Raw genomic sequence first — 27,506 nt, 5'->3', positions numbered from 1 at the left:
CTTTAGTGCCCTTTATTCTAGTACTAAATTAAAAATGTATTTTATTCAAGCTTCTGTGGCTCAGGGTGAGATCTGAACACCAACTTTTCCAAAAATCTGTTATTGAGAACAAAAATAACAACTAGACTTCAGTTGATTAGTCTTTACTTAAACCTGCAAGGAACAAGAAACTAATTCAGAGTCCAAAATTCCTATATTATTCAATCTTATTAAGAGAATTCAAGGTGAAGCAAAATGCCACAACTGAGCCCGTGTGCTTGTAAGAACACACGCTGGTATTCCACAGATCTATGTTCTGTCTCTAACAATGATCTTCAGAACACTTTCAAGTTGTGTCCGCCACTTTCTGCAACAGAGGCACCCATGGCCTGTTCTGTGAATCGCTGGAGATGCAGTGCTCAGTCTGGCTGAGCAGAGGTGCCCCAGGTACGAGGACCCTGCTCGGTGCCTCCACAGCTCAGTGCTCACCACTTCACATCTCTCAAGTTCTGGCCACAGCTTTGGTTGTACTGAGGAACTGAGCACTTAGCAGGAAGGGCTGATCTCAAAGCTCAGAACCTGCTGACTCACCCCAGCACAACCCAACTACCACGGCTCACAAAACAAGACAAGATTGTTTTTTTCTCTTTATTGACTGATGGATTCTCAGGCAGATCTGTTAATTACACTGTTAAATAATAGTTAAAAACAAACCAAGGCCAGAGGAGTTTGAAGTGAAGTATCTAAACTGAAGCAGAAATTGGGAAGGAAAAGGCAGGAGAAGCTGGGCTGGGGTCTCCACTTGTGTATCACTGCAGCTCGGACACCACGATGGCCACTGCCGTGACCCCAAGCCAACAGATTCCAAGGCTTGGCTCAGATGGGACATTGTCTAAATAAGGACACAGTTGCCCATACGTAGCCAGATCAGAAGAGAACAGCTCTGTCCAAACATAGAGGTGCGAGGCAAGTCGAGGGGAAGCAGTATTGCAGCAATCCTAGAACACAGGCGGAGGAGCAGCAGCTCTGCTCCCGCTGGCACCGGCGGGCAGGTGAGTGGCGTGGCCACCGCCAGCCCCACGGAGAGCACGGCCTGGGGGCTCCTCAGCTCACACGTTGTGGGTCCGTTTGGTGAGCTGCGGGTCCTCATCCACCAGCTTCGACTTGAGATGCTCCTTGTAGGCAAGGATGTCCCCTTGCCACTTGGTGATTGTCTGCTTCTCACAGACCCAGATTTCCTGTGCAACCTGAGAGCAAACACAACGAGGAGGAGGAGGAGAGAGGCTTGCAGTACAAATTTTTACAATCTTACCAAAATTATAAAGGTAACTAAAAATTATTCTCTGAAGTCTGGCAAGAAAGGTTTGGTAACTTTCACATTTAGACTACCAAAGAAAAGTATCTACAGGGAAACATCTTCCCTGGTGTTTATCACATAGTCCTAGGCCCCCTCTGTATTTCCGGTTTTGTTCATGGACTAAGATGAAAAGCCTTTCTTGCTAAATTGGTAACTGCAACGAAAGTAGTTCCTGACCTGAACTACTTGGATCTATAACAGTGAAAAATAAAATCATACCTGAACTTGCAGCCAAAGCTATGGTGGATAGATCAGCACTTCACGTTTGTGGTGGTTTTTATTTTATTTAAAGTACCTAATGTTTTCCTGGGCTAGCTCAGCAATTGTTTAACATGAACACAGTAAGGGAATTGCAATTTTTTTTTTCACTCGTCCCATCTTTTTGGGATGAATAAGAGCCAGTCAGTTGAAAACACCTTGTTTTAATGACTAAAATGTTAGAAAGGTGCTCCGGCAAAACTCACAAGTGTCCTTACCTGTTGGATGAGTCTGAAGTCATGGCTGACAAGCATCATTCCTCCCTCAAACTCATTGATAGCATCTGCCAGTGCATCTATAGTTTCTATGTCCAGGTGGTTGGTGGGCTCATCCAGGAAGAGCATGTGAGGGTTCTGCCAGGCCAGCCAGGCAAAGCACACACGGCACTTCTGTCCATCAGAGAGGTTCCTGATGGGGCTCACCTGCCCAACACACACATGGCTTGCAGCTCTGCAGTGACCTGGCAGCCTTCCACCCTGACCCAAACCATTTGGGCCTGCCCTGGGCTCCCCGCAGCTCCATGACACAAGAAGACAAATGCTCAGTTAGCCTTATACCTACATCAACCTTCTCCCACCCAGGGAAGAAGGGAATTCCAAGGATTTCTGAAGGACTGTACACAGCAAGGCCCAGCTTGTACCAAAGCTGTGTAAGGACAGTTAATTGGTCTGACTGGTATTCACTTACACAACAATCAAACTACTCTCAACTTCTGCAGTGATAAATGGGCAAAACCAACGTTGAACTGCAGCAATGTGGACAACTGTCACACACAGGATGTGTCACATACAGGAGCATGTCATGCTTGCACTTAGAGCACCACAGGTGAGCCCACTCTTGTCTGAACCAAGTGGACCCTACAAACAGCTGAGAATCTTCTAGCACTTCTGCCTGGTACTCATATTGGAAATAAGAGAGAAGCAAAATAGTTCAAATTATAATTAAAACATGCTCAGGTCTAGCACTATACCAGAACTTGCTTTCTTTTCACCTGGAATCTGAGGGAGTCGCCCTTTCCAACCCACACACTGCTGTGATCCAAAGAAAGTTCCCATGAGCATTGAGTTATTTTTTTTTCTCCAATTTCAAAAGGAGAGATGGAAAAAGCATTTTGATACTGTGGTGTGGCATGCTGCATACTGTATCACACTGTCAGGTATCAGCAGAGTAACAGAAAACACAGAACCTCTACTCCCCTAAGGAACAAAAAGCAAACCTCAACAGCTCATACTCACCTGCTGCTTCCCTGTCAAACCGTATCTGCCAATGATTTTCCTCATCTCCTCCTTCTCCTTGATCTCTGGGTAGCATTTCAGCATGTACTCTAATGGTGAGAGGTCTAAGTCCAACTGCTCTTGCAAGTGCTGACAGAGAAGAAAAGTCAGCTTCAGGCTGTGCAGGCCAACCACTTCATGGCCCTAAGCACTACCCCCCTTGCACACCTCTGGTACCAGGTGAGCAGCAGAACACATGAGCCAATAATCCCACCCGCAGGACAGCCTCTATGCTGAACTAATATTAGGGAATAATTTCCATTTCAGGAACAGGAGTGCTGCTTCAGAACAGAAGGCTTGTTCACCACCAAACACAAGGCAAGCAGGCAACCTGTCATAGCAGGTGGGAGACTGAACAGGAAGGACCACAGCCAGCCTCTTTGCAGGGTAAGAACACGAACTGGAGCCCATTCCATGGAGCAGTTCCTTCCCCCATCTCCAGACACAGAAAGGCAGCACTGCGAGAGGCCTTAGAAGCAGAACTAGAGGGGCAAGGTTCCCCATTCCTGACACCTTTTCCTCAGCATTCCCTGTCACTGGGGGCTGCTGTAGGGAGTACCTGGTGGTATCTACCGATCTTCACATGCGAGTGCTTGCGAATCATCCCATCTGTGGGCAGCAGCTAGAAGGAAAAGATAAAAATCATTTCACCAGGAAAGCTCTCCTCTTGTAGTATGCCAGAAATACAGAATCCAGCCATCTCCAGTCTGGCACAGGGGAGACAGTCTGAACAGGTAACATGAGAGAAAAAGCCTTATGTTTCAACAAGACCACAGGACTTGTAAGGCCTGACCAGGGTGTTCTGGCAAACAAGTGCACTTTGTTGAAGACTATCCCAAAAGTAAAGGCCCAGAGCAGACAATGCACAGAGCAAACCTCTCCTGTGAGCAGTTTCAGCAGGGTTGACTTTCCAGCTCCATTGGGTCCAACAAGAGCTACACGAGTATCCAGGTCAATCCCAAACTCCAGGTTATTATAGATCCATGGCTGCGAACCACAAAAAATACATTATGCCTTTTCAGTACTCTCCAGAACCTCCCTGCTGCACCTGTAATGCTCTGTCCCCAGCAGGCCCAGCATTAGCACTGCCAAGAACTTTGCTTAATTAGTCATACACTGCAGCCCCCTCAGAAGCTCAGCCAAAAGTCTCCCACTCCCAAACAAGGCAGCAATACAAGTGATCTCTGTATGCACACTCTCATACTCACCCCATCCTTGGTGTATCTGAAGCTGACATTTTGCACCATGATGACAGGAGGGGGAATTTTCCCACAGGGTGGAAAGTAGAATGATAAAGTCTGTTAACACAGAATATCCACCTGTGAGACACCCAGATCATGGATAGCCAGTCATTCCAGTATAACCATGCCTCACTACCAACATTAGCTGTAGACCACGGCACCAGACTGTGATTTTTTATAAGCCCTACTAGCAGCTCACTCAGATTTATTCTGATGAGCTGCTTGCAAGCTCATATGCTGGCTAACAAATCCCAATTTATTTTCCTTTGAAACAAATGTGGGTTTGTACTCTTTATACAAGTAAAAGCTGCACCGAGCATCCTCTCCAATCTCTTATGAGCTCTAGGCATTCCTTTCTGATTTCTGTATCTGCAAAATAGCCTTATTGATAAGACAACTCCACTCCCCTCGCCTAGAAAATTCCTCCTTCTCATTGCTCAGCATTACTCCATCCTGAGTACAGGGATACCTGGCATCAAGGAGGGGTATCTTGTTCTTGCTGCTAGCTGTCAGCCATTCCTGCTGCCTGCTGGAGACCCTTCTACTCCTGTAGTCCACGTTTCAAATACAGATCTCTAGATGCAATCCCATGTCTGATCCTACCTTATCATTCACAACTCTCTCTGTCAAGCCAGAAGCCATCATTTTTTGAAGGGTCTTCTCCTTGCTCTGAGCTTGCCTGGCCAGCTTCGCACTACCATGGCCAAATCGTGCAATGTAATTCTGCAAAAAGAGTTAGCCAAAAGCCTCAGTGATAAGGCTGATGAGGGGCAGGGATGTCCACTCAAAGGGTAGGAGGATGCTCATGCAGCTAAGCAGGTACCTTCATATGAGCAATCTGATCTTGCTCCCAGTGGAATCGCTTCATTTGATTTTCTTCTAGTTCTAAGCGTGTCTTTACATACTGATCATAATTTCCCTGGAAAAAGAGCATGGAACATAAGATGTGTACAGAGAACAGCCCCTGTTTCTGCTCTCTGGTCACATGGGGCTCCATCCACTCACCGTGTAGTACTTAAGTTTGCGGTTGTGCATGTGGATGATGTTGGTGCAGACACCATTCAGGAAGTCCTGGGAGTGGGATATCAGCACAAGAATCCGCTTGAACCTGTGGCACCATATAAGTTATTAGAGGCTAAATTAGGAAAAGAAATCCTGTTTGTTGGCCCTGATGGTGAAAAAGGCTTTATATGCATGCTCTGGGAAATCGGCAGTAAAGCAGCTACAACCAACTGCAGTGAGTAAATCCTGCCAGCAGTTTTCACTGTAGTAAAACACCCTGCACTATTAAATAGTCTTTGCCTGTTATCACGAAAAGCCCAGAGCTGGCTGCCTTTGAGGCAAGTGACTCGTGTCAGATGCAGCTGACTCCACTGGCATCACGTTTCTAAGAAGCTTCAACCTTTGCTGCTTACTTTCCCCTCAGTAGACTCCCATCCATATGCACACTGCATCTGGCTCTGCTCCAAATCCATACAAGGAGGGCTTAAAGCTTCCCCAAAAGAGGTTCAAAGTTCTTTTCTAAAGCACCTCACTTCTAAAGCAAGGATGCAAAAGTTCAACTGACAGAGCTGATGGGAAAACCTCTGCAAAGACAAAGCCCTTCTCACTATACAGTTCTTTTAATGCATACCCCAAAACCTGAGCTTCCTAACTGTTCCTAAGCTTTTTGCCTTACACCTTAATGTTTTACCTTTGTTATGAAAACCAGGCACCTCACACACTAGCACAAGAAACCAATACACTCAGATACTACAGTTCTGTGAAAACAGAGAAATGGTGGAGAGGCAGCTCATACTATGAGTACCGTACATAAATGCTGGTACACAGGCTGCCAAGGCCTGCTCCTGCCTTTCAAGGAAGCACCTTTAACCTGGTAGTACAAACCAGCATTTCTCATTTCTTCAGCACCAGGAGACAGGAAGCTGAACTGAATTCTTTACCCTTGCATCAAAGAATCTCACACAGCAGCCAGCAGAAGGTGTCACTGGTACTGCAATGGAATTTTGCACCCACAAGGACTATACAGTTACTCCTGCAGAACTTGCTTACATGCTGACAAGATGTTCATGCTCACATGCTGACAAGCAGAAAAGCACAACCCACAGAAGCAGCAAATCCCTCCATGCTTACGTTTTCAGCTCTTCCTCCAACCACACACAGGCATCCAGGTCAAGGTGGTTTGTGGGCTCATCGAGCAGCAGCATGAAAGGCCGAATGAAGAGCGCTCTGCAAGGACAGGGGAGATGACAGCACAGGGTAAGTGTAGGTAACCCAAAGCCTCTCAACCCTGCCCTGAGTTCTCAGACCTGTCTGTGACTCTGCAGTCACAAGCAGGCACACATTCTCACAGGAGGCAGGCAGCACTATTCCACTCACCTGGCAAGGGCCACCCTCATTCGCCAGCCACCACTGAAGTCCTTCAGCTTCTTCCTCTGCATGGCCGGCGTGAACCCCAAGCCATGAAGGATACGTGAGGCTCGTGCTTCTGCCTTATCAGCATCCAGCTCCTCCAGGCGTTCATATAACTCCAGGAGTTTCTCACATTCCGCTGAAAAAGAGCCTGCTGGTCAGCACCTCTGACCACAAAGGGCTCTCAGCTGCACTGCTGCACAGCTGGGAAACCCCACAGTCCCTCTGCTTTATTCCTGTTTAGCTCCCTCCATATCCAAGCCTGAGACACTTCTAAAGATGCTGCAAGGAATAATTCATCCAAAGAAGTGTCATCCGTGCCCGTTAGTACAGGGCAGCTGGGGGAAAGTTACCACAACACGTGAAAACTTCCCCAAGGAACCCAAATTTTCCTTGGTAGGGAAGGATATGGAGGAAATGTCCCTTGGGACTTCAAGAAGCTTTACCATCTTCATGAGCTAAACGTTCCGCTTCTCGCTCCAACATGGCCCTCTCTGTATCCACTTCCATCACACACTGCAGAGGGGTCTTGTCACTGGGAGGCATCTCTCGGGTCAGGTGATAGATGTCAATGTGCTCTGGGATGGGCACTTCTCGCTTCCCAATAGCTGACAAAAGCATGGATTTCCCTGTGTGCAGATAATCACAATCACTGGATTCAGTGAGATACAACATCACAGTGAAACAGACAAGATACACTCAGATCCCACTGTTATTTCTCTCCAACCTCAGAAAATCCTGAAGAAATTTTTTCCCCAAGAGGACAGAAGAACTTGAGGCACAGCAGAGCCCACTGCCTCGGTAGGACGGGCCGCCATCCTAGCTAAGGCTCACCACCCCAGGGACAGGACTGAGACATGAAGAAGCTTTTTGGAAATCCCTGCACTTCAGCCCTTGCCCACATTTGGGAAACTTTATCCCTGTTGTTGTTTCTGCTGTCTAACCAGGTCTGACAGCTGGTATCAGGATCCCAGATTCCGAAGACTTCTAACATAGAGGAAAGTAATGCACTCGTCCCTAAACAACCTGGGTTTTCCTGAAACTTAAATGAGGTGGTCACTCTTACTAGCACCTCTCTAATCACACCCATATGCTGCATCTCCCAATGTAGCATCACTTTCTCCAGGGACTGTACAGTTGTTTTCCTAGTTGGGCCAAACCACACATTTTCTATTTCTCCACATAGTACAAGTTCTTTGACCAACACCCATCAGCATTGAGTTTACTGGCTCTAATCAGGTAAACAGGAATCAGGCAGATTAACAGATCCCAGACAACTCACCCAACTCTCCACAGAAACAAGATCAAAAGCACAGTCCAAATCTAGAATGCAATCTCAGACTTCTGCCAGCAATCTTAGTAATTCCCCTCCCGGCTGGAGATATGGGAGAACAGAAACTGCTGTGTCCCAGCCATGTCTGTCTAACAGCCCTCCTTCTGGTTTCCAGCACTTCCCACCTGCACCTGCCCAGCTTCTCAGCAGAGACACCTTTACCGAGTTCCAGAGAGCCATGTGCTTCCCCTCAGCTTACCAATCCCATTGAGTCCAATCAGGCCATAGCGTCTCCCAGAGTTCAGCTCCAGTTTGGTGTCACTCAGCAGCTCCTGGCCATGAAAGGTCAGTGAGAGGTTGATGATATGCACATCAGTGCTGTTGGGGTGGGAGGCCAGCACTCCTGTCACGGCTCGGGCAGCAGCTTTCTTTAACTCAAAATCCTCCAGCTCCTTTGTAAGAGCATCCACCTCTATATGTAGAGAAGACCAGAAGTGTTACTGATTTACAAACACAAGCGAAGCCATAAGCCTCTGCACTAAAAGGCCCAGGACCACAAAAACAACTCCCCTTTCTACGGAAGAGTTAAGGAGACAAGGACACAATGACACTCAGCTTTTCAGCTTAGCAGGAGAATACATATGGTCTAGTAGGATCTTCCATCAGCTAAATATCTAAATGTCATCTAAACAAAATAGGACCATCAGAATTAAGTGACCAGCCACACCAGTGAACCATTTTCTGAACGTGATGGGACTAACTCCCCTTGCAAGAAAGACTAGACTAGGAATACAGTGTACAAAGTATTGCCTGCAAGTGAAAGAAAAAGTTTGGCCAGAAAATTGACTAGAAAATAAACAAACGGAAAACTGAGAATAGAGAAGTGGCAGCAGCATTGAAACAGACCCTACTAATTTTCTGAGAAGCTACAATACCCATCTGCATGTTCCCTCTTTCCTCCTACAGTACAAGAAAATCATGGAATCACAGAATCCTAAAATGGTTTGGGTTACATCTTCCAGAGCATTTAACTCCAAACATGCTGCCATGGCTAGGGACACATTTCACTAGAGCAGGTTGCTCCAAGCCCTGTCCAACCTGGCCCTGGACACTTCTACAAATGGGGCAGCCACAGCTTCTCTGGGCTGCCTGTGCCAGAGACTCACTGCCATCCTTCCTGTGATGCTGACCTTCTGTCACAGGCCGACTTCACTCCCCAGTGAGAGATGTTATCCTTTGAAGCAGCCAATAGCACTGGGGATCCTGGCAGGCAGACCTGATTTCTGACTGTGCCAGTGCAGAAGGACACCCTGGTTGTCAGCATCCAGCACTCCTGGCAAAATAACTCACTCTGCAAAATCACTATTTTACACCATGGCAAATGTGCCTTAGCCGAGGAGCAAAAAAATGTCACTGACACTGATATAGGACCCCTTAGGGCAATGCCACAGAGCAGTGACAACAACGAATGAAACAGGTGAGCAAAAATGGGTAAGGGAATGTTACTCCGATGCATAAATAGCTCAGTAAGAAATATGCCGGTATCGACCTAGAATCACATGATCTGCTGAGCCGGAAGGGACTCACGAGGATCCGGGATCCCAGGTCCCGGCCCTGCAGACACCCGGCCATGCCCTCCTGTACCCGAGAGCGCTGCCCAAAGGCTCCCGAGCGGCGGCAGGGCCGGGGCCGCTCCCGGAGGAGCCCGCTCGGTGCCCGCCCGGCCCGCGACACCGCCCCGCCCTCCGCCCGCGCCGCGCCAATAGCGCGGCGGCATGCAAATGAGCCCGGCGGAGGCCGCCGATTGGCCGCCTCGGACCGGGCCGTACCCGCGCGCGCCGGGGCCGCCCGGAGCCGCGCCGGGGCCGCCCGGAGCCGCGCCGGGGCCGCCCGGAGCCGCGCCGGGGCCGCCCGGAGCCGCGCCGGGGCCGCCCGGAGCCGCGCCGGGGCCGCCCGGAGCCGCGCCGGGGCCGCCCGGAGCCGCGCCGGGGCCGCCCGGAGCCGCGCCGGGGCCGCCCGGAGCCGCCCGGCCGCCCTCCTCCTCCGAGAGCAGCCCTGCCGGCCCCCGGGCTCCGTGCCACGCACCGACTGCCTCTTGGCACAGTGCACCGCGGGCTGCGCCTGAAAGAACCTCGCGGGCTGCCCGGTGAGCTAAAGGAAGGCCCAAAAATAAACTCTCTTTAAGCGTTACCAGCCCTATTCCCTTTAGAACCAACAGCTCCCTGCGGCAAAGCCTCTCTCTTTAACAGGCACAAAACCTCTTTTAGAGGCAGGCTCTTAGTTTCTGCAAGCCAGGTACGTCTCAAGAGAAACAGGTGAGCAGAGAATCACAGCAAACAGCAGTAAGGGAATTAATTCCGACGCTACGGTGGTTTCTGCAGCAGCAAAGAAAACTCCACACAAAAGGAAAACCCAAGAAACCCCAAACAGGTCCGGGCATCAAGCAGCAGAACATAGGGACAGTGTCTGAGACGGGGGAGAACACCATTAGCCCGTCCACCTTCACACTGCCATGCCTCAAGCGGGGGCCAACGGGCATCCTTCACACACACGGCCCGTGCGGAGCCCCGCGGGTGTCCTGCTGCCCCAGCGCGGAGCTGTCCCGGCGGCAGCCACCGCAGCCGCCCGGCTCCGCGCAGCCCGTGCCCGAGTGCTTCATCAGAACATCAACGTCGCGGTTCGGAGCCCGGGACACAGCCGAGCGCACACGGGCGGCCGGGAACGGCGCCGCCAGGGCTGGGACACGCGGGGCAGACACGGGACCGGACAGCTTCTCACCTGGTAGCACCGTCCCGTTGGCCTCCGGGGACCGGACTTCCTGCGGCTCCGTCCCGGCATCACCGTTCTCGTCCGGGACCCGGCGCGGCCGCTGCCGGGCCTTGGCCGCCTCCTTCTTCTTGGCCGCCTTCTTCTTGGCCAGGTCGGAGGGCATGGCGCGGGTGGGAGCTACGCCAGAGGGGGCGACAGGCGCCGTTAGGCCGCGCCGATCCGGCCCGGCCCGGCCCGGGCCGCCCCGCCTCTGCTCCCGGGCCCGGAGCACACGGCGCCGCCGGCTCCCACCGAGCGTTCCCGCCCGCCTGCCGGGCTGTCCGCGCCGCGCCGCGCCGCGCCGCGCCGCGCCACCCACCCCGGCCCGGCCCGGCCCGGCCCCGCCGCTCCCCGCTCTTGGCTCCCCGGGCCCGCCCGCACCGGCCGCTCGCGCTTTCCTTCTGTCGCAACAGCCCCGCCGCGACCGCGTGCGAGCGCCCCGCCCCCTCGGCTCACCGGCCAATCGCAGCGCGGAGCGTCACCGGCGCCGGGCGGCGCGCGGCCCTCGGCAGCGCGGTCCGCACGGCCGCCGCGCCTCCCGGCCTGCCGCGCGCCGGCTCGGCCCCGCCCCGCACGTTACCATAGAGGCGGCGGCGCGGGCCAGAGCGGCCGGCAGGCAGCAGCGAGCGCGGCGGAAGCGGAAGCGCGCGGGGTGATGTGGCGGGTGAGGTGGGGGCGGCGGCGGAGTGCGGCCGGGCTGCAGCCGCCGTCACTGCCCGCGCCCCCGTCCCGGTGCTGCGGCCCGCGCTCCGTCCCGTCACCGGTCTGCGGGTAACAGCGCCCTGGGGCCGCCGTCCGGCGGCACCGCTACCGCCCGCGCGCCCCGCGCCCGCCATGTCCTGAGGCTGCCCCGGGAGCTCGGCCCGGCTGTAGCTGCCGCCATGCGCCTGGGCGCGGTCCTGAGCGCGCTGCGGCCCGCGCTGCCTCTGCTGCTCGGGCTGTCCCTGGGCTGCAGCCTGAGCCTCCTGCGCGCCTCCTGGAGCCACGGCGCGGCCGAGGAGCGCTGCCTGGCACCGGGCCCGCCCGCGCCGCCCGCTCGCGGGGCTCCGCCCGAGGCGGCGGAGGGGAGGCCGGGCCCGGGCCACGAGGACTTCAGGCCTCGGATTGTGCCGTATTACAGAGACCCCAACAAGCCTTACAAAAAAGTGCTCAGGTAAGGCGGTTTTTTTCTGGCTTGGATTTTCTTCAAACAAAATATTCTCACGGGGAATTTTAAATCTTCGTATAAGTGATCAGTTTGAAATAACTTGTGTAGTAAGAGTGTGGTGCACCAAGGCAGTGGCCTGGATTGTTGCCTTAAGGAGTGCAAGAGACGTGTTTAGGAAATTAACCTGAAGGGAAAAAAGGCAGCAAAATTGCCCAAGAAAAGTGAGGCTATTTCTTCTCAGTACAGGGAGGGTGATTCTGCCCTGCTCAGGCGAGACCCCACCTGCAATGCAGCATCCAGCCCTGGGGTCCCCAACACAAAAAGGGCATCAGCTTGTTGGAGTGAATCCAAAGGAAGCCACCAAGATGATTAGAGGGGTGGAGGAAAAGCTGAGAGAATTTGAATTGTTCAGTCTGCAGAAAATAAGCTTCACAGTGCTCTAGCTGCAGCCTTACAGCACTGCAAAGGGAGCAGCCAAGGATGGAGAGGCTGTTTAACAAGGACGTGGAGTGACGGGACAAGAGGGGGGTGACTTCAAACTGAAAGGCAGTAGGTTTAGATTAGATATTGGGAAGAAAGTCTTTCCTGTGAGGATGGCAAAGCAGTGGCACAGGTTACCCAGAGAAGTTGTGGCTGTCCCATCCCTGGGAGTGTCCTAGGCTGGGTTGGACAGGGCTTGGAGCACCCTGGTCTAGTGGAAGATGTCTCTGCCTGTGGCAGGATGTTAGAACTAGATGATGTTAAAGGTCTCTTCTGCTCCAAACCATTCTGAGATTTGGGGGTTGTTTTGTTACTCATGTTTAATAGAACATGTTAAATTATTATTGAAAACTTGTTTTAACTGGTCTACTTGTTAGGAAAATTCTGTCCTAGTAATTGTAGTCTATCTGTTAAGGAAATTTTCCTGCCTGACCATCCAGGAGCCACTCTGGGTATCGCACTGTCCCTGCCCTGGGCTGTCCCTGCTGGGACCAGGGCTCCTTTGCAGCTCTGGTGACCCAAGAGGTGCCTTGTTCAGCTCTTCCCACACACCAAGCTCATACTGCCAGACAAGTTTCCTTGGCCCCAGGTTTCCTGTAGCAGAGTCTCTTTGGTTTCTCTTAGTATTTCACTTAGGGTGTAGCAACATCACAACAGCTCAGGGTGGTGCCTGTGCAGAGGGACCCTGAACAAAGGGAGTCCTGGACTTTTGCACCCTCACAGTCTGTTCACTTCTTCTGTTTCCTCATGTGCCCCTTGGTGCAGTGGTGGGTTTTGGTCTGGAGTCTCCTCATTGTTCACTGGGTCCTGCAGGGCTTTGTGCTGTTTGTGAGGCCAAAGACGACCACCCATTGCTGGTTCATGGCCTGGTGATCTCCCAGCACCCAGGGCTCCATGTGCAGCTGGGATACCCCAGCACACCTCAGCCACCAGCACCAGAGACTCCTTAATAATCATTCCAGTGTTTTTGTTTAGCACACCTGCTAAGCTGCACCGTGTACTAAGCTCCAAGTGGTTAGCTCTGTGGTATTTTAATTTTAACTACACTGGCACAGTTTTCTAGCTCAGATAGAAAATATGAGATTGTAGCTACCTTGAAAGAAGCAAGTGCTTTTACAAAATGGGATTCTCACTAGTGAGTCTTCTCTTCAACCTCTATGACTAGGCTTGACTTTTTCAGCCTGGGTAGATTCCAGCATTTAATGACTTGTCCCAAGTTACCATCATTCTTTGATTTTTTTTTTTTCTCCTCCAGCTGTTTGTCATGTAGGTATGTACTTCCTTTACAGAACTCGCTACATTCAGACAGAATTGGGATTCCATGAGAGACTGTTTGTGGCTGTGCTGACCTCCAAGGCCACGCTGAACACGTTGGCAGTGGCAGTGAACAAGACCGTGGCCCACCACTTCCCACGCCTGCTGTACTTCACCGGGCTGCGCAGTGCCAAGGTGCCCCATGGCATGGTGCTGGTGGCCCACGGTGACGAGAGGCCCATTTGGCTCATGTATGAGACCGTGAACTATATCCATCAGCATTTTGGTTCTGACTATGACTGGTTCTACATCATGCAGGATGACACCTATGCCCAAGCTGAGCAGGTCAAGGCTCTGGTGACACACCTGAGTATTAACCAAGATGTGTACCTGGGGCGAGCGGAGGAGTTCATCGGGGGAGATGAGCAGGCCCGCTACTGTCACGGGGGCTTTGGCTACCTGCTGTCCCGTAGCCTCTTGCTTAAGCTCCACCCACACCTGGACAGCTGTCGCAATGAGATCCTCAGCGTGCGCCCAGATGAGTGGCTAGGTCGTTGCATCATTGATTTCCTTGGCATCACTTGTGTTTCCCAGCTCCAGGTACTGCCGCCCTGCTCAGGTTTTGTATTAGCTGAGCCTGACAAAGCCCAGAAACTGATTCAGTCTCTACTGCATAGCCAAGTGGCTTCTTGTGAGATGCTGCTGTGAGTTGCAGAGGAAGGAAGGGCTCTGTGCTATGGCAGCATTGGCAGGGGGGCCCAGAATCGCAGCTGGAATGTTGAGGGAGAGAGAACACACGGGATTTAATTTTCAGCCTTACTAGCAGGGCTGATTCACAGGTTTTTGAGGGCACAATAAAGGGTATGTTGGTACTGAGGAGCAAGTGGGAATGCAATGCAGGCTGGGAGGTACAACTCACTGCTTTTTTTTTTTCTGGGAACCACAGTCAGTGTGGAGAGAGGGGCAGATGGGTGTATGGGGTGAGGAAAAGCTCCTCTGTGAACTCAAGTTCCATGCCAGTCTTTCTGGCTTTTGTCTGCTGCAGGGCCAGCATTATCACACTTATGAATTAGCCAAGAATACTGAACTGGAGAAGGAGGAAGAAGAGGACTTCCAAGCAGCTCTTGCAGTGCACCCTGTTTCTGACATGACCCTGATGTACCGGCTGCACAAGCAGTTCAGCAGGATCCAGCTGGACAGAATCTATCAGGAGATCCAGGACCTCCAGGTATGTGGTGAGGACTACCTGCAAAAACTCCTTGATCAAATGGAGGATTTCCTTCATTTTCAGGAACGAGAAAAGATCATTGCTGGAGGAAGATCATTGCTTCTGTTTGTGGGCAACTGTCAGTCAGACACAGGCTATAGTCCCTTGTCTCAGAAACAGACCTCCTGATACCAGGTTACCCAAAACTCCTGGTGTAACTCTACCCATGTACAGTTGTTGGGGTTGAGGTGGGCCTGGGGAGGAGCTCACTTGGATCTCTTTGAAAACGTAGTGGCGATCAGTTTGTGCTCTCTCTTTGCACAGATGCAGATCAGGAACCTGACAGCACTGACCCCTGCAGGTGAGGCAGGTGTGACCTGGCCTGTGGGCATTAATGCCCCTTTCCTTCCAAAGTCTCGTTTTGAGGTGATCAGCTGGGACTACTTCACAGAACAGCACCTCTTCTCCTGTCCCGACGGCTCCCCAAAATGCGAGCTCTCCGGAGCCAGTAAGGCAGACGTCAGTGAAATCATTGAGTCTGCGGTGGAGCAGCTGAACCGTCTCTATCAGCCCCTGCTTCGCTTCAGCAAGCGGCAGCTGCTGAATGGCTACCGGCGCTTCGACCCCACGCGGGGCATGGAATACACCCTGGACCTGCTCCTGGAGGCTGCCACCCAGAAGGGTCACAGTCATGTTCTGGCCAAGCGAGTGAGCTTGGTCCGACCCTTAAGTAAGGTGGAAATTATTCCCATGCCATATGTGACAGAAGCCACACGGGTGCAATTGGTGCTTCCCTTGACAGTGCAGGACCTGGATTTTGTAGCAAACTTCCTGGATATGTTTGCTATGAACACACTGGACACACATGATAATGCCTTGCTGACTTTGCTTTTTATCTACCATCCCTATGATGCCCAGAGAGTTGGCCAGGTGGATGTTTTTGCTGGAGTCAAAGCCATGGTAGGAGAGCTAGAGAAACGCTATGCGGAAGTTAAAATCCCGTGGATTAGTGTTAAAACAGAGGTGCCATCACAAGTGAAGCTCATGGATATAGTCTCAAAGAAGCACCCTGTGGACACACTGTTTTTCTTGGCCAGCGTCTGGACAGAAATCAACATGGAGTTTCTGAACCGTTGCCGCATGAACACCATCAGCAATTGGCAAGTCTTTTTCCCTGTGCATTTCCAGGAGTTCAACCCTGCGCTGGTGTACCGTGGTGAGCAGACAGCATCCTCCAGCACCGACTTCCTGAGAGATGGGCATTTTGACAGACATTCCTTTGCTGAGGCCTGCTTTTATAATTCTGACTACATGACAGCGCGTACCAAGCTCGCAGCTGATATCCTGGACCGAGATGAGGTGCTGGAGAGCATGGAGGTATTTGATGTCTTCCTCCACTACTCTGGCCTGCATCTGTTCAGGGCTGTGGAGCCGGGGCTAGTGCAGAAATACACACTGAGAAGCTGCAACCCCCGGCTCAGTGAGGAGCTGTACCACCGCTGTGTGCTCAGTAACTTGGAAGGACTTGCATCCCGCTCACATTTAGCCATGGCGCTCTTTGAGCAGGAACAGGCCAACAGCACTTGAGAGATGAGAAACATCAAGAGCTTCTCTGCACCTTAACACTCGGCACTTTCCATCCCCTTCCCAGCCTTGCCATGGGTGAAGGGTATGTGAGGTCAAGGGGGGAGGAAGGCTCTCTGAGACCCTGAGGCATATGGGCTATGGAATGAGGCTGTTTCAGTAGAGGGGTTTTGGTTTGGTTTTGGGTTTTTTTTAAATAAATTAATTTTTCTTTCCAGGCAGAGTAATGTCGTCACTTGTAAACTGTGCAGCCTCTGGGATGAGGGAGGTAAATAAGCTGTAGAGTAAACCTTACTTAAAGCTGTGTAATTCTGCTGAGCAGCACAGGGAGAGAATGAGTAGGAGCTGTGTACTTGGACAAAGTTACCTTGACTGTGCTACTCTCAGGGCTGTTGCTGCACCCTCCTGTGTGTTTATGCATTTCACTTTTTCAAGAGGCATAAACACAGCTTGTCTGGGTTAACTGGACAAAGCTATTCAACCACTTTCACTTTGATGGTTTTGGCTCTTCCAGAGCTGCAAAGTGGTTCCAGTTTAAATATCTTGGGGATGGAGACTCACAGCAGTAGAGTGGATAGTAACATTTACAGTTCAAAACTTCTTTTTCCTGTTTGAATGATTTTTTTTTGCATTTTAATTTGTGCCCATTGCTTCTCTTAGCATCACTGAATGCCATTGAGCAGCAGCTGTTTGTGTCTTCCTTACACTTTCCCATTACTAACACACACATGGATGAGGCTGCCCTGAGCCTGTTCTCCAGACAAAACAGTCCCAGTTCCCATTAGTTAATGTTTCCACATCCATTTACTGGACTAACTCCAGTATGTCCATGTCTATCTTGTATTGGGAAGCCCAAACTGGAGACAGCACTCCTGGCATGTCTTTTGAATCCTTTTACTTTTTCAGCTTTCCAGCATCATTTCTCCAGCCAGCATCCCAGAAATCAAACCCTGATGTGAGCTTGTGAATTTATGTGATAAGCCAGCAAGTGTGACTGACCTGTTCATCACTGCAGGGTCACTGCTGTAGGAGAGTGACCCTTCACTCCTGCTACACTCATCTCATGAGGTGAGTGAGGTGAAGATCTGGTGTGGGCAACAAAAGAGATGCTGAAAAATTAGAAAAGCTTAAGGATTCAAAGTCAGCAACATTGGTTCAAATGGGATCGAAATTTCAGATTTTGTTATTTAATAAGTAAGGCATGTCTCAGTTATATTTACATGGGAAGATCACAGATTTCTGCAGTGCCTTATGGAGATGTATGCTTGTTGCTAAGCGAATGAAGCAGAGCAATGCAGAGTCCCCAGGGAGGTACAAAGGAGGGCCCTTTATTGCAAAAAACAGGCATTTTTAAGTAGTTAGGCTGTTAGCAGTTACATTCCATTTTAGCATAACAAATGTAATTCAGCTAACTAGCATTCACTGCAATGTGAGCATGTAATGGTTATATAACTCGTTTTTCTACCTCCAGTTCAAATGAATCACTTTCCCATAGTCCTCTTCTACTTAGCCAAAGTAGCAGGCCTGAGCCATGATTTTACAAGGTTAACAAGGCCCTTATTTTGTAAAGTTTTTCCTATATGCAACATCTAAGCACCTGTTCACAGAATGAGGACAAGGGCAATTACCTGGGAAACCTTTTATTATTATGAGGGTTGTTCTGCATGAGGAGGTCCTGATCCATTGCGATCCAAGTAGGAAAGAGACTAGGGCTGTGTAGGGTGCTATTTAAAATATGTGTTAGAGCAAACACAAAAGAATAGTGTACATCATCTCATATCCTTTGATATGAGATGTGGGGAACCCCAGGTGGGCCTCTGTTCCACGCCCAGCAGCCCAGCACACCCTGCAGGCCCCACTTGTGGTGCTGGTTCTCCCTTTTTTGCGATTGGAGCCATTATAAGAGTGCAAGAAAACTATCCTGTTCCTCATTCCTGCTGTCACACAGAAAGGATGTTTGCATGATAATTTCTTGCCTCACTGTTAGACAACAGCCAGGCTGAGTGGCAGAATGGCTGGGCATGACCAAGAGCCTCCCATGGGCATTTCTGTATGATGAGCTGGCTGAGACTGTCTGGTGGGCAAGGGTTTGTGCAACAAAGGCAGGTGTGACTTTGCCCTGTGAGCAACACAGGCATGTGTGTGCTCAGGGTAACGTCTCCTTGGGATGCAGCGACTGCCAGCTGGGATCACGTGCCACAGCAGAGATGGACAGAGTGAAAACTCCAGTGATGCTCACCTTGGGGATGCTATGCTCGTCTTGAATGCAAAAGAGACTCTGGTGCCTGAAAAATAACTTCCTGGTGTCAGCAAGGATACAGAGCTTGTAATTGCAGGTTTCAGAACAGTGTAATTTCCAAGGAGAGTTCCTTGGATCATTGTTCTACATAACACATCTGGAAGCACTGGCAGTGGAATGCTGGTGCTGTAAGAAACTAAGCAAGCAGCAGATTTTCTGCACAGGGACACAGGGGTGTCATGCCACCAAGCTGAGCATTAACCTGGGAGAGATGCAGTAGGGGATGTGACAGGTGGGGATGTCTGAGATGTAAAACAAGCTACTAAAGGAAAGGGTTTGAAATTACATAGGGCAAGCAAGAACCATTAGTGAGTCCTCATTAGAGAAGAAAGGAAACAGGGTAGTGAGATTTGATGGATGTAACCCAACAACCAGGAATGTTGTTGCCACTTCTTGTTGGCAAGTCCCTGCCTGTGTTCAGGCTATGCCAGATGATGATGCAACACTACACAGAACTTAAAATTCTTAAGAGCATCTTGTATCTTGGGAGAAAGCTGAAGGAAGCTGAAAGCTGATTATTCTATTTTTTACAATCCAGCTCTGTGGGAAAGGAAAGGCAGGAAATACTGCCAGCAAACTGCCCAATCCATAAGCTGAGGATCCTGGTTTTTTATCTTAGGGAGAGTTCTCCAGCCAGTGTTGTTTGACACTTAATTGATTATTTGGAAGCAAATATAAGATCTCTACAAATAAAATCAGCAGATATGTAAAAATATGCCAAAAAGTCATGAAGAGAGGATAATAGTGAAGAAGAGTAAGGCCCTTCAAACAGACTTTTGTCTTAGAATAGTCAAATGCAAACTTATGTGCTTGGAGAAGATGGTGTATCACTCCTCCAGAGAAGACTGCATGTTAAAAAAAAAGGTAAGTCTGTAAAGAAATTGACTGTATTAAAGTGCAAGCAGCTTAATTTTTCTTGGACCCACTGTTTCAGACACTAATATCCAGGCTCTGTCCCAGCCCTGTAAAGTACAGATTTAAGACGTGATATAACAGATCTTTACAGGTAGACACTCTGGGGGAAACAGAAATCAATTGGTGTTGACGTGAGACAGCAAGAAGGGTCCTGGTGGCATAGCACACAGCCTATTTTTAAGCCTTCTAGGGAACAGAGAAAAGAAGGTTTGAGGTTCACAAAACTTACCTGAAGATTTTAAGAAGTATTTTACAGTGTGAGATGCAGAACTCTTGTAAGATAAGGGGTAATGACTTGAAACTGGGTTTAACAGTTTTAAACTAGAAGAGGGTAGATGCAGACTAGATGAGAGACCAGTTTTAAAATGAGGCTGGAAAGCACTGGGCACAGGTTGCCCAAACAACCTCATCCATGGAGGTCTCCAAGGCCAGGTTGAACGGGACATTTAGTGACCTTATTATGAGTTGGAAATGTCCCTGTCCATGGCACGGTGGGACTAGATGGCCTTTAAAAGTCCCTCCCAACCCAAACCTTCCTATGATTCTATGAACTCTTAGAAGGTTGTGACTATGTGTACAAAGTGAAAACACTGGATACTAAAGCAGTTTTTAGTTGTCCAGGGGTAAGGCATGACTGCAGCAGATTTAATTCCAAAGAAAAACAGGCACATGCATTCAGTGCTGAAAGTGAGTAGCTAATGGAATTAAGGTGGTAACTTTTCCTGTGTGCTACAATTTACTTGGTTTGTGTAACAGAGATCATTGGAGGCAAGTGTGAAATCACTTGTCAAATGTAAGTGGGTAGAGTAAGTCCTTCACTGCCTTAATTCTCATGACTGCCACTGTACAGTGGATGAAATTTGCAAAAGAGAAATCTATCAAAGGCTGTTAAAACACAAAGCCAAAACCTCTGGTACAGCAGGTCTCTAAATTACAAATCTGTAAGCGTTAGGAGAGCTGTCAGGGAAGGAGCACTCTTTGTCTACCCTATTTAGTGAGTTTTTAATAGGCAGACAGTGTTGGCCACTGTCAGGAAGAGAGTAAATCAGTCAGGTGTGCTTATGATTTGACTCTTTGCCACCATTTTTGTCTCTTGTGCTAAAAAAGACTAGCTCTTTTTCAGGATGCCAGAAATTACAAACTATGTGAGGATCATGATACTGAGTCTGTGTACTACAGTGGGGTCATGTACTGGCCAGAAAGACAAATTATCATGATTGTCAGGTTTGATCTTGTAGCCTTGAAGAAATGCACACCCTTCTGTGATGTCCCTGCTTTCCCCAACATGCACTGGGTGTGTTTATTTTTGTGTGTACTTCACTTTCATTGTGTCCACAGCAATGGATATTTTTCTTCCTTGTCTTCAGTTGTGAAGGTAATTTCATCCATTGCATGTTTTAGACTGCCTGATATATCCTGTTGGAATAATCTGTTGATCCTAGAGAAGGATGTGTAGTATATGTTACAAACACAAGAAGCTTTGGTCCCAGCTGCATTTTTAACTTCAAGAAACAGGTAAAAATAGACTCTCCACTTTTTCATCTGTGAGAGAGCTGCTACTCTACCCCAAATTAACAAGTATACTTAAAAAACAACAGCAACAAAAAAAAAAAACAACAACAAAAAACCCCAAACCCAGATGCTGTGAACTCGGCTATTGTATCTAATCATAGTGTCCATCAGTCTTCTTCCAGACCAAAAGATAAATGATGTGCCTCTGACATGAGACCTGGATGAGTAGCCCATCTCCCTTGGGGGATCTGCCAGGGTGGCCTCCCCTCTGCTCCCTGGGTGCTCTGCACCTGACCAGCAGTTCAGGTCTGTCTGGGCAGCTCCTCCACTCAGTCACAGCTCACAAGCTGCACAACTCCAAGGGGCTGCAGAGCCAATTCCCAGCACACTGGAGAGTGCAGCCCAGGTCTTGCAGATGGTCTAAACTGTTTCACTGAAGTTCTGGAGTTGCAGTTGGTCAGATGAGCAGAGAGAGGACAGGATGCTCTCATTAACAGGTGCACATTTCTGCAGCTACAGCAAGGTATTCTTGCTCAGGATACTCCTCCATTCTCAACTCCAGTACAAAGAGTTCTTTTCATAGCAGCTTGCTGTCTTCTATTTGGCTTGGAGCATTGCCTTGTCACACATCCATTGTGAAATATTCTGTACACCACTGCAGAGCATGTGCAGGTCCAACTGCCAGCTTGGCCTCAAGCCAGGAGTCGTGGCCCGAACCCCACTATACCAGATGCTTTCATGCCCCACTGTCCCAGGACTCACTCCCTAGACCTGTCCTTCAGCCAAGGCAGTCACACTCTCCCTTAGGAACTCTTTCCTGGATGTGCTAGGCACTTGCCTTATCTGCTCAGCATGCATGCTGAACTTTGGGTTCTCGAAGGGGGTAATTTTCTGGTGACAGGTACCACAGAAGCTTGTTTTCCATTTGCAACAGTGTTTTGCTGGTACAAATAACTGTAGGAAATAAGCTTGAAGATGTGACACAGAAAATGCAGTGAAAAAGCCAAAGCATGTGCTCAGTCCCCTCCTTAAAAACACCCGCTAAGACTTAAATCCACCTTGTGATCTTTAAAATATTTTACTTCATCTTTTAGACCTGTACTGATTTTGAGCATGTGAAGCTGTCAGGTTTGCTTGGCTCCTTGCAGGTGGAGCTCAGTCCTTTCACTGCTTCCTCACAGCTCCTTGGAGCATTACTCCAAAGTATTCATTGTCAGTGCTCATTCTGTCCGAACTTCCCTCATCCCCATGGACTGCAGGGCTTTGGCAAGTCACACTGAGGGTTCCTCCTAATTGCTCTGTCAAAGTGCACGTCACAGCGATCTCGCCCTGGTGTTTAAGAAGCAATTTTCCTTTTCTAATTATAACTGACACCGCACCACAGACCTGTAGTCCGCCAGGCCCAGTACGCTCATCTTCACCCTCCCGGGAGTCACCAGCTGCTTAACACCAAAGCGTGCGGAGAGTGGGTCGCAGCTCTGGGCAGGTTCCGAGTTTGAAGGCTTGTACGTGCCTCAGACCTCCCCGGGCCTCTTTGCTTTCTCATCCTGCTACTACCGTCCCCGTCGCCACTGGAATTCTCACTGGCTCCCGGTGAGCCCCGCCCGGCCGCCGTCGGGGCGAGCCCCGCTCGGTACCGGGCGGGGCGGGGGCTCTGCGTCGGGCTCCGCGGCCCGGGGCGATGCCGCGCGGGGCCGGCAGGCGGCGCTGGGGAGCGCGCGGAGGCTGCGGCGGCGGCCGGGAGCGCTGCGAGCGCGCCGGGGCCGCGGCGGCGGGGGCGGCAGGGGGCGGCGGTGAGTGCGGGGCGCGGGGCTGGGGGCCGCAGTAGTCAGGGGGCTCCGGCGGTGGTGCGGGGCGCCGGTGGGGAGAGAAGGGGGTGGCTGTGGTGGCGGAAGCAGGGGCGGCGGGGCTGGGGACCCTGGCGGCGGCGGCGGCGGACCTAAAGCCAGTCCGTCTCTGTCCCGAGATCCGTCGAGGCGGAGGAGCCGAAGCGGCCCGGTGGGCTGGGAGGGCGTGGGCGCCGCACCCACTTGTCCCCGGGAGGAGCTCCGTGCCGCGCCGCCCCCGCGGGGCTGGGAGCGGGGCAGGGGCCGCAGCTGCACCGCCCTCCCGCCGCAGCGGCGCGGCCGGGGCCGGGCTCCCGGTGCGGGACCCTCTCCCCCGGCGCGGCGGGCGAGATGCACTTTACAGACGGTCCCTGGCCGCTCTCCGCAGCGCCGCGCAGGCGCTCCGCGCGCGGCGGGAGCGGAGCATGGACGGGACGGTGAGCGCTGCGCGGCCCCCCCGCCCCGCCCGGGCATCTGCCAGACGCCCAGGTACCTGCCAGGCACCCGGGGCCGGGCACGGACGCCGGGCAGCGCCGCTGCTGCTCCCGCCCGGGCGCTGCCCGCAGGGCTCGCCGGTCGGGAGCCTGCTGGAGTCCGGGCGGACCCCTGCGCCGCCGGTACCGCCCGGCGGTGCCTCCTTTCTCCGCTGCCGCTCGCTCGTGGAGCCGCGGCTGGAGCAGCCTGGCGGCTGCCGCGCCGCGCTCTCCGAGCTGCCCCGCGGACTCGGCTTTAGCCGGTGCAGCGCCCGCCTGGCCCCGCCGGGTGTCCCGGCGCGGGCCCCGCTCCTCCGCCGAGCCCCGGCGGCTCTGCTGCCTTGCAGGAACTCGGCTCGCTCGGAGGGGCAGGCAGAAAGGGGGAGCCCAGTGCTCATCTACCGCCCCCGAGTGTGGGCTGCAGGCCCCCTCGGGAGGGTCTCCTTTAGCAGGGACTGACTTTACCGAGGGAGACACCATCACTCTTCCGGATTTGCCCATCCTGCCCTGACATGATGCATGCATCCTCTGGAGAGGAGGGTCCTCTTCTTGACACCCTGTCCCTGGAGACACCTCAGCGCTGCCCTGCATCTAGCTGACTGCTGTCTCTGGTGCTCCAGGAAGCACCAGCCTTCACACAGGAGATGGCAGCTTTTGAGAGAGAGTAGTTGACTTGCTGCCTCTAAGATGCCTCTCAGTTCTGTCTTCAGAGGGAGATACATGGTCCAAGATACTCTCTCAGGACTAAGAGATCCGTGTCTGTGAGAGACTGATGCTCTGCGTGGCCTTCTGCAATACCTCCAGACTTCCCACACAGGCAAACCATCACACTTTGGCACCAGGAGTTTGCTGCTGGAGATTGCTGCTCTTTTCCTCCCTCCTGTTCCCTGAAGCCTGAACTCTTCTCTGCCCCTTCCATCACCGTGGCCTGTGGAGGATCCGTGTGTGCAAGTTGCTGCTGGGAGAAACTGAAGTAGAATTGAAATGGGGGACTGAGGAGCAAGCAATGTCATTCACCAGTTAGCATGATCTGGGAGAGTGTGCATTATCCTTGCCTGGTGCTGCCAGCACTGCCCTTCTTGGAAAGACCGACTTCACACTACCACCATTTAAGGAAGTCCTGCAGCTTCTGGAAATAACCAGTACCTTGGTGTTGTCAGCAATCAACAATCTGCTGTTTTGCATGGGGACACCACCAACCAAACAAGCTGAGCTTGTCTTCCCTCGAAAAACTCCCTGACCTCTCTGTGAGGAGGAACGTGCAGCTCGGCCTTGCCCCTAAGGCAGGGTGAGGACACTCAGCCTTTGCTCTCCTCCTTTTCCTCCATGCTGCAGTAATATTCCTTTCTGTACCTCATGCACTCTCCCTTCTCACTTGTGCTGCCTCCACTGCAGTGTTTGCCTCAGCCCCTGGGTGCCTGGGCTCTGTCCTTCCTTGACTACTGCTCTGTTTCAGCAGAATTCACCATTATCTTCTTTTTGCCCCTTGTTCTTCCCTTTCTTTGACCCCACTAGATAGAGAGCCTTAGTCCTGTCCCTGGTGGAGTTATCCACTCTGCTCATTCTGCCTGGCACTGCCCAGGCTGGCACTGCAATGCTCATACTTCCTTCCGTTTCTTGCCTTTCCATTTTCTGAACAGTTGTTTCTATTTGAATGTCTAGATGTGAGCTTATGCTTGAGAATGCTGTGTGCACTGGTGCTCACACCTGTTCTGCTGTAAGGCTGCTTTTCTTCATCAGCTACAGTATAGAGCTGTCAGGAGCAGCAGGGCTTTGTATGTGCAGGTGCAACCGCCTCAGCTCTTCCATGGAACAGGTTCCTTTTCCTTCTTAGCCTGCTTTGTCTTCTTTGGGAGCTATCATAGCATGCAGACACTGAAGCTGCCTGGCTGTGCCCTAAATCTGTAGGATCATTAATTATTCCAGTCTGCCACACTCTCCTTAACCTACTCGGGCAGCTAATGGTGCCTGATAAAATGCTGGAGTGTTCTGGTAGGAGTTCATTTTGAGTTCTTTAAGGAATTGAATTTTTTAAGGATGAAAACAAGCTGACTTGGTTAATGTTCCTAAACTGGCCTGCTTTCCCAAGGTTGAGAACAACTGTGTGAGATGATATCCTTGCTTCTTGGGACAGGCAAATTCCAGGGGTCTACTCCAATTCTCCCCACCCTGTGGTTCTTATCAGAGCCTGATCAATAGGTTGACAGGTTATGGGTAAGCAGTAACCTCTGTGTTCTTTCCAAACTCCACAAATACAAGCCTGGTCCTATGGTGCAAACTGAAGAGCCTACATGGATGGGCCAGTGCCTGGGCAAAACTGCTGTCTTGGCAGCCTGGTCATGCACCTATGTGCACAGTCTCCAGAGAAGTCCCAAACTGCTGTGTCAGTCTCATCTTCCCTTTCTTCTCCCCTTCTCTTTTTCTGCAAGTTGTGTTGCTTATGAAGTGTCACATGGGTTCATGCTGTTCTAGGAAATGTTATTTTTATTGTATGTTATTTCACTCTCACCCGGTATGTACTTTTCTCTTTTCAGAGCTGGATCCAAATGTATCCTCAGCCTGCTGTCTTAGAGCTGTTCCTGCTTAAGGTCACTGAGAACATCTCCTGCTAATTCATCATGACATAATAGCTGGTCTCCTGCTCCATCCACAGGATAAGTTTCTTGCTTCCTCTTGGTCTACACAGATGTGACTCCAGGTGTTCAGCTGTCTTGTCTGATACAGGTAGGTTTTAGCTCTTTGAAAAGTGACCCATTTTAGTCAGGAAGGATGTGTCTGTGCTTTGGACTGGGGATGGAAAATGTTTGCCTTTGGGCATGTGGGAAATACTATGTTGTGAACTAAATCCTGAGACGCCAGCTTGCTGCTGCTGACATAAACTGGTCATTTGAATAGCCAATTACTTCTGTGGTAGTGTGTGCTAGTGTTGGCAGGAGGATGCTGGTCTGGCAGAGTGGACTAGTTCAGAGGAAGTGACACTGGAGGATGCAGTTGCTAAGAGGAGTCGTAGAAGTAGTAGTAGTAGTAGCAGGTATTCTTTGTGGTAATTCATTACTCCATTTGCCACAAGTAAACATGATTAGTTCTTGTCAGGTGGTTATTGATCTGTGGGGTTTCATGCTTCTCAGTGCAGGTTTAAATTAGCTCTTCCCAGCTAGGAAGACTTCTTCAGTACTTGCTGTTGCTGGGTGGGCATTGGGCATCTCCATGATAAGGTGCCCAAATCTGTCACTCACATCCTCATTTTCTACCATTAGTTACATTCTTCTTGTTGCTTTTGCTGTGAATATCCACCTGTGGCTACTTGTCTGTTTTCCCAGCCAGTACACAGCATGCCTGTAGGGGACTTTTGTTTTTGCCACACCTGGATTGGTGACTTCTCACCTTTCACAGCCTACACAGGTCACCTCACTGGTAGTGTAAATTGTGTGGTAGAAAAAATTAATACTATTTGCTTTGGAAATAAACAGCCTAGGTTATAACAATTCTCACTGGAATTGGAAGGGCCTATGTATGAAAACTCCTTCAGTTTTTTGATGAAGATGTTAATGTTAACATTCTTTATCACTCAGCACCGTCTCCTTGCCCAGTGCAGTGGTTTCCAAGCAGAGTGCTTGGACTAACACCTGGAATTTGGTGGTCTCTCCTTGAATTGACCAGCATTCCAGGAGCTTATATTTTCTGGAAAGATGCAGCTGGAGGAATTGAATGGCTATTAATTTAAACTGTGAAGGATTAAGAGTTCGCATGTTATACTAGGGGAGTTATCCAGGTTTTGCATTTATATAGAAATGTCCTGGGTACATGGAACCAGGCAGGTATCTACAGTTTATGTGCCTTTTCATCTAGTTCACAAGGTTGTACTGTGCTCTCCATAGTGTTTTCATAATGCAGACACTGGCTAACAGGTCTTCTGGGAATGTTCCTCAGAGTGAGGAACAAGTGAGGTGTCTTTGATTTCCTCAGTGTTTGTCAAGTGAGGTGTGAATTGACAGCCTGAAATGCCCTTGTCAGTTGTTTCCAATATTCACTGAGTAGATGGGGAAATGACAATGACACTGTCATTTCTGCACCTCCCCTATGGAGACAGGCTGAGAATGTTGGGACTGTTCAGTCTGGAGAAGAGAAGGTTATGTGGAATTGTCTGAAGGGGCTGCAGATGAGCTGGAGAGGGATTCTTTGTTAGCAACTGCAGTAATAGGAAAAT

At 50.7% G+C, this 27,506-nt stretch overlaps 3 protein-coding genes across 13 annotated transcripts in view; 2 read left to right on the top strand and 1 right to left on the bottom strand.

Annotated features, from left to right (window-relative positions):
* Positions 1 to 613: 613 nt before the first annotated feature.
* On the bottom strand, positions 614 to 11,157 carry ABCF2 (ATP binding cassette subfamily F member 2). 4 transcript variants are annotated; one of them, XR_014950220.1, is made up of 15 exons: positions 10,984 to 11,056; positions 10,573 to 10,740; positions 8,054 to 8,266; positions 6,968 to 7,150; positions 6,489 to 6,660; positions 6,243 to 6,338; positions 5,115 to 5,217; positions 4,933 to 5,028; positions 4,713 to 4,832; positions 4,077 to 4,166; positions 3,745 to 3,855; positions 3,428 to 3,490; positions 2,830 to 2,958; positions 1,813 to 2,110; positions 614 to 1,226 (listed from the first exon to the last, which is right to left on the bottom strand). XR_014950220.1 is itself a non-coding variant. In XM_021538999.3 (15 exons), exons 2-15 carry the CDS (start codon positions 10,724 to 10,726, stop codon positions 1,089 to 1,091), a joined length of 1,872 nt encoding a protein of 623 aa, XP_021394674.1. In that variant the 5' UTR covers positions 10,727 to 10,740; positions 11,059 to 11,157; the 3' UTR covers positions 614 to 1,088. The 4 variants fall into 4 exon arrangements, 3 of the variants coding, with proteins under 3 accessions (XP_021394674.1, XP_085418057.1, XP_021394673.1); XM_021538999.3 differs by lacking the exon at positions 10,984 to 11,056 and adding an exon at positions 11,059 to 11,157 and having other exon boundaries at positions 1,813 to 2,016; XM_085561931.1 differs by having other exon boundaries at positions 1,813 to 2,016; positions 10,922 to 11,056.
* Positions 11,158 to 11,249: 92 nt separating this feature from the next.
* On the top strand, positions 11,250 to 16,495 carry CHPF2 (chondroitin polymerizing factor 2). Of its 2 annotated transcripts, none has more exons than XM_021539002.3 (4): positions 11,250 to 11,755; positions 13,485 to 14,083; positions 14,529 to 14,711; positions 15,015 to 16,495. In XM_021539002.3, exons 2-4 carry the CDS (start codon positions 13,502 to 13,504, stop codon positions 16,275 to 16,277), a joined length of 2,028 nt encoding a protein of 675 aa, XP_021394677.2. In that variant the 5' UTR covers positions 11,250 to 11,755; positions 13,485 to 13,501; the 3' UTR covers positions 16,278 to 16,495. The 2 variants fall into 2 exon arrangements, with proteins under 2 accessions (XP_021394677.2, XP_021394676.2); XM_021539001.4 differs by having other exon boundaries at positions 11,255 to 11,755; positions 13,519 to 14,083.
* An 853-nt stretch (positions 16,496 to 17,348) lies between these two features.
* The window catches only part of SMARCD3 (SWI/SNF related BAF chromatin remodeling complex subunit D3), a 79,420-nt gene continuing 69,262 nt past the window's right edge, over positions 17,349 to 27,506 (top strand). Inside the window, exons 1-3 of one of the 7 annotated variants that reach the window (XM_085561950.1) lie at positions 22,681 to 22,793; positions 23,724 to 24,587; positions 25,834 to 26,023. The gene's annotated coding sequence lies outside the window, so the exon portion shown is untranslated. Of the gene's footprint in view, positions 22,794 to 22,824; positions 23,316 to 23,337; positions 24,588 to 25,833; positions 26,024 to 27,506 lie in introns of those variants that run through there. The other 6 variants (XM_085561954.1, XM_085561967.1, XM_085561960.1 and 3 more) reach the window with 6 other exon arrangements.

This window comes from Lonchura striata, chromosome 2, assembly GCF_050655825.1.
Source record: "Lonchura striata isolate lonStrDom1 chromosome 2, ASM5065582v1, whole genome shotgun sequence".
In the NCBI taxonomy this organism is placed as follows: Eukaryota; Metazoa; Chordata; class Aves; order Passeriformes; family Estrildidae; genus Lonchura; species Lonchura striata.
Note: the sequence above shows the minus strand (reverse complement) of the source record. Positions and strands in the feature narration are given on the sequence as shown.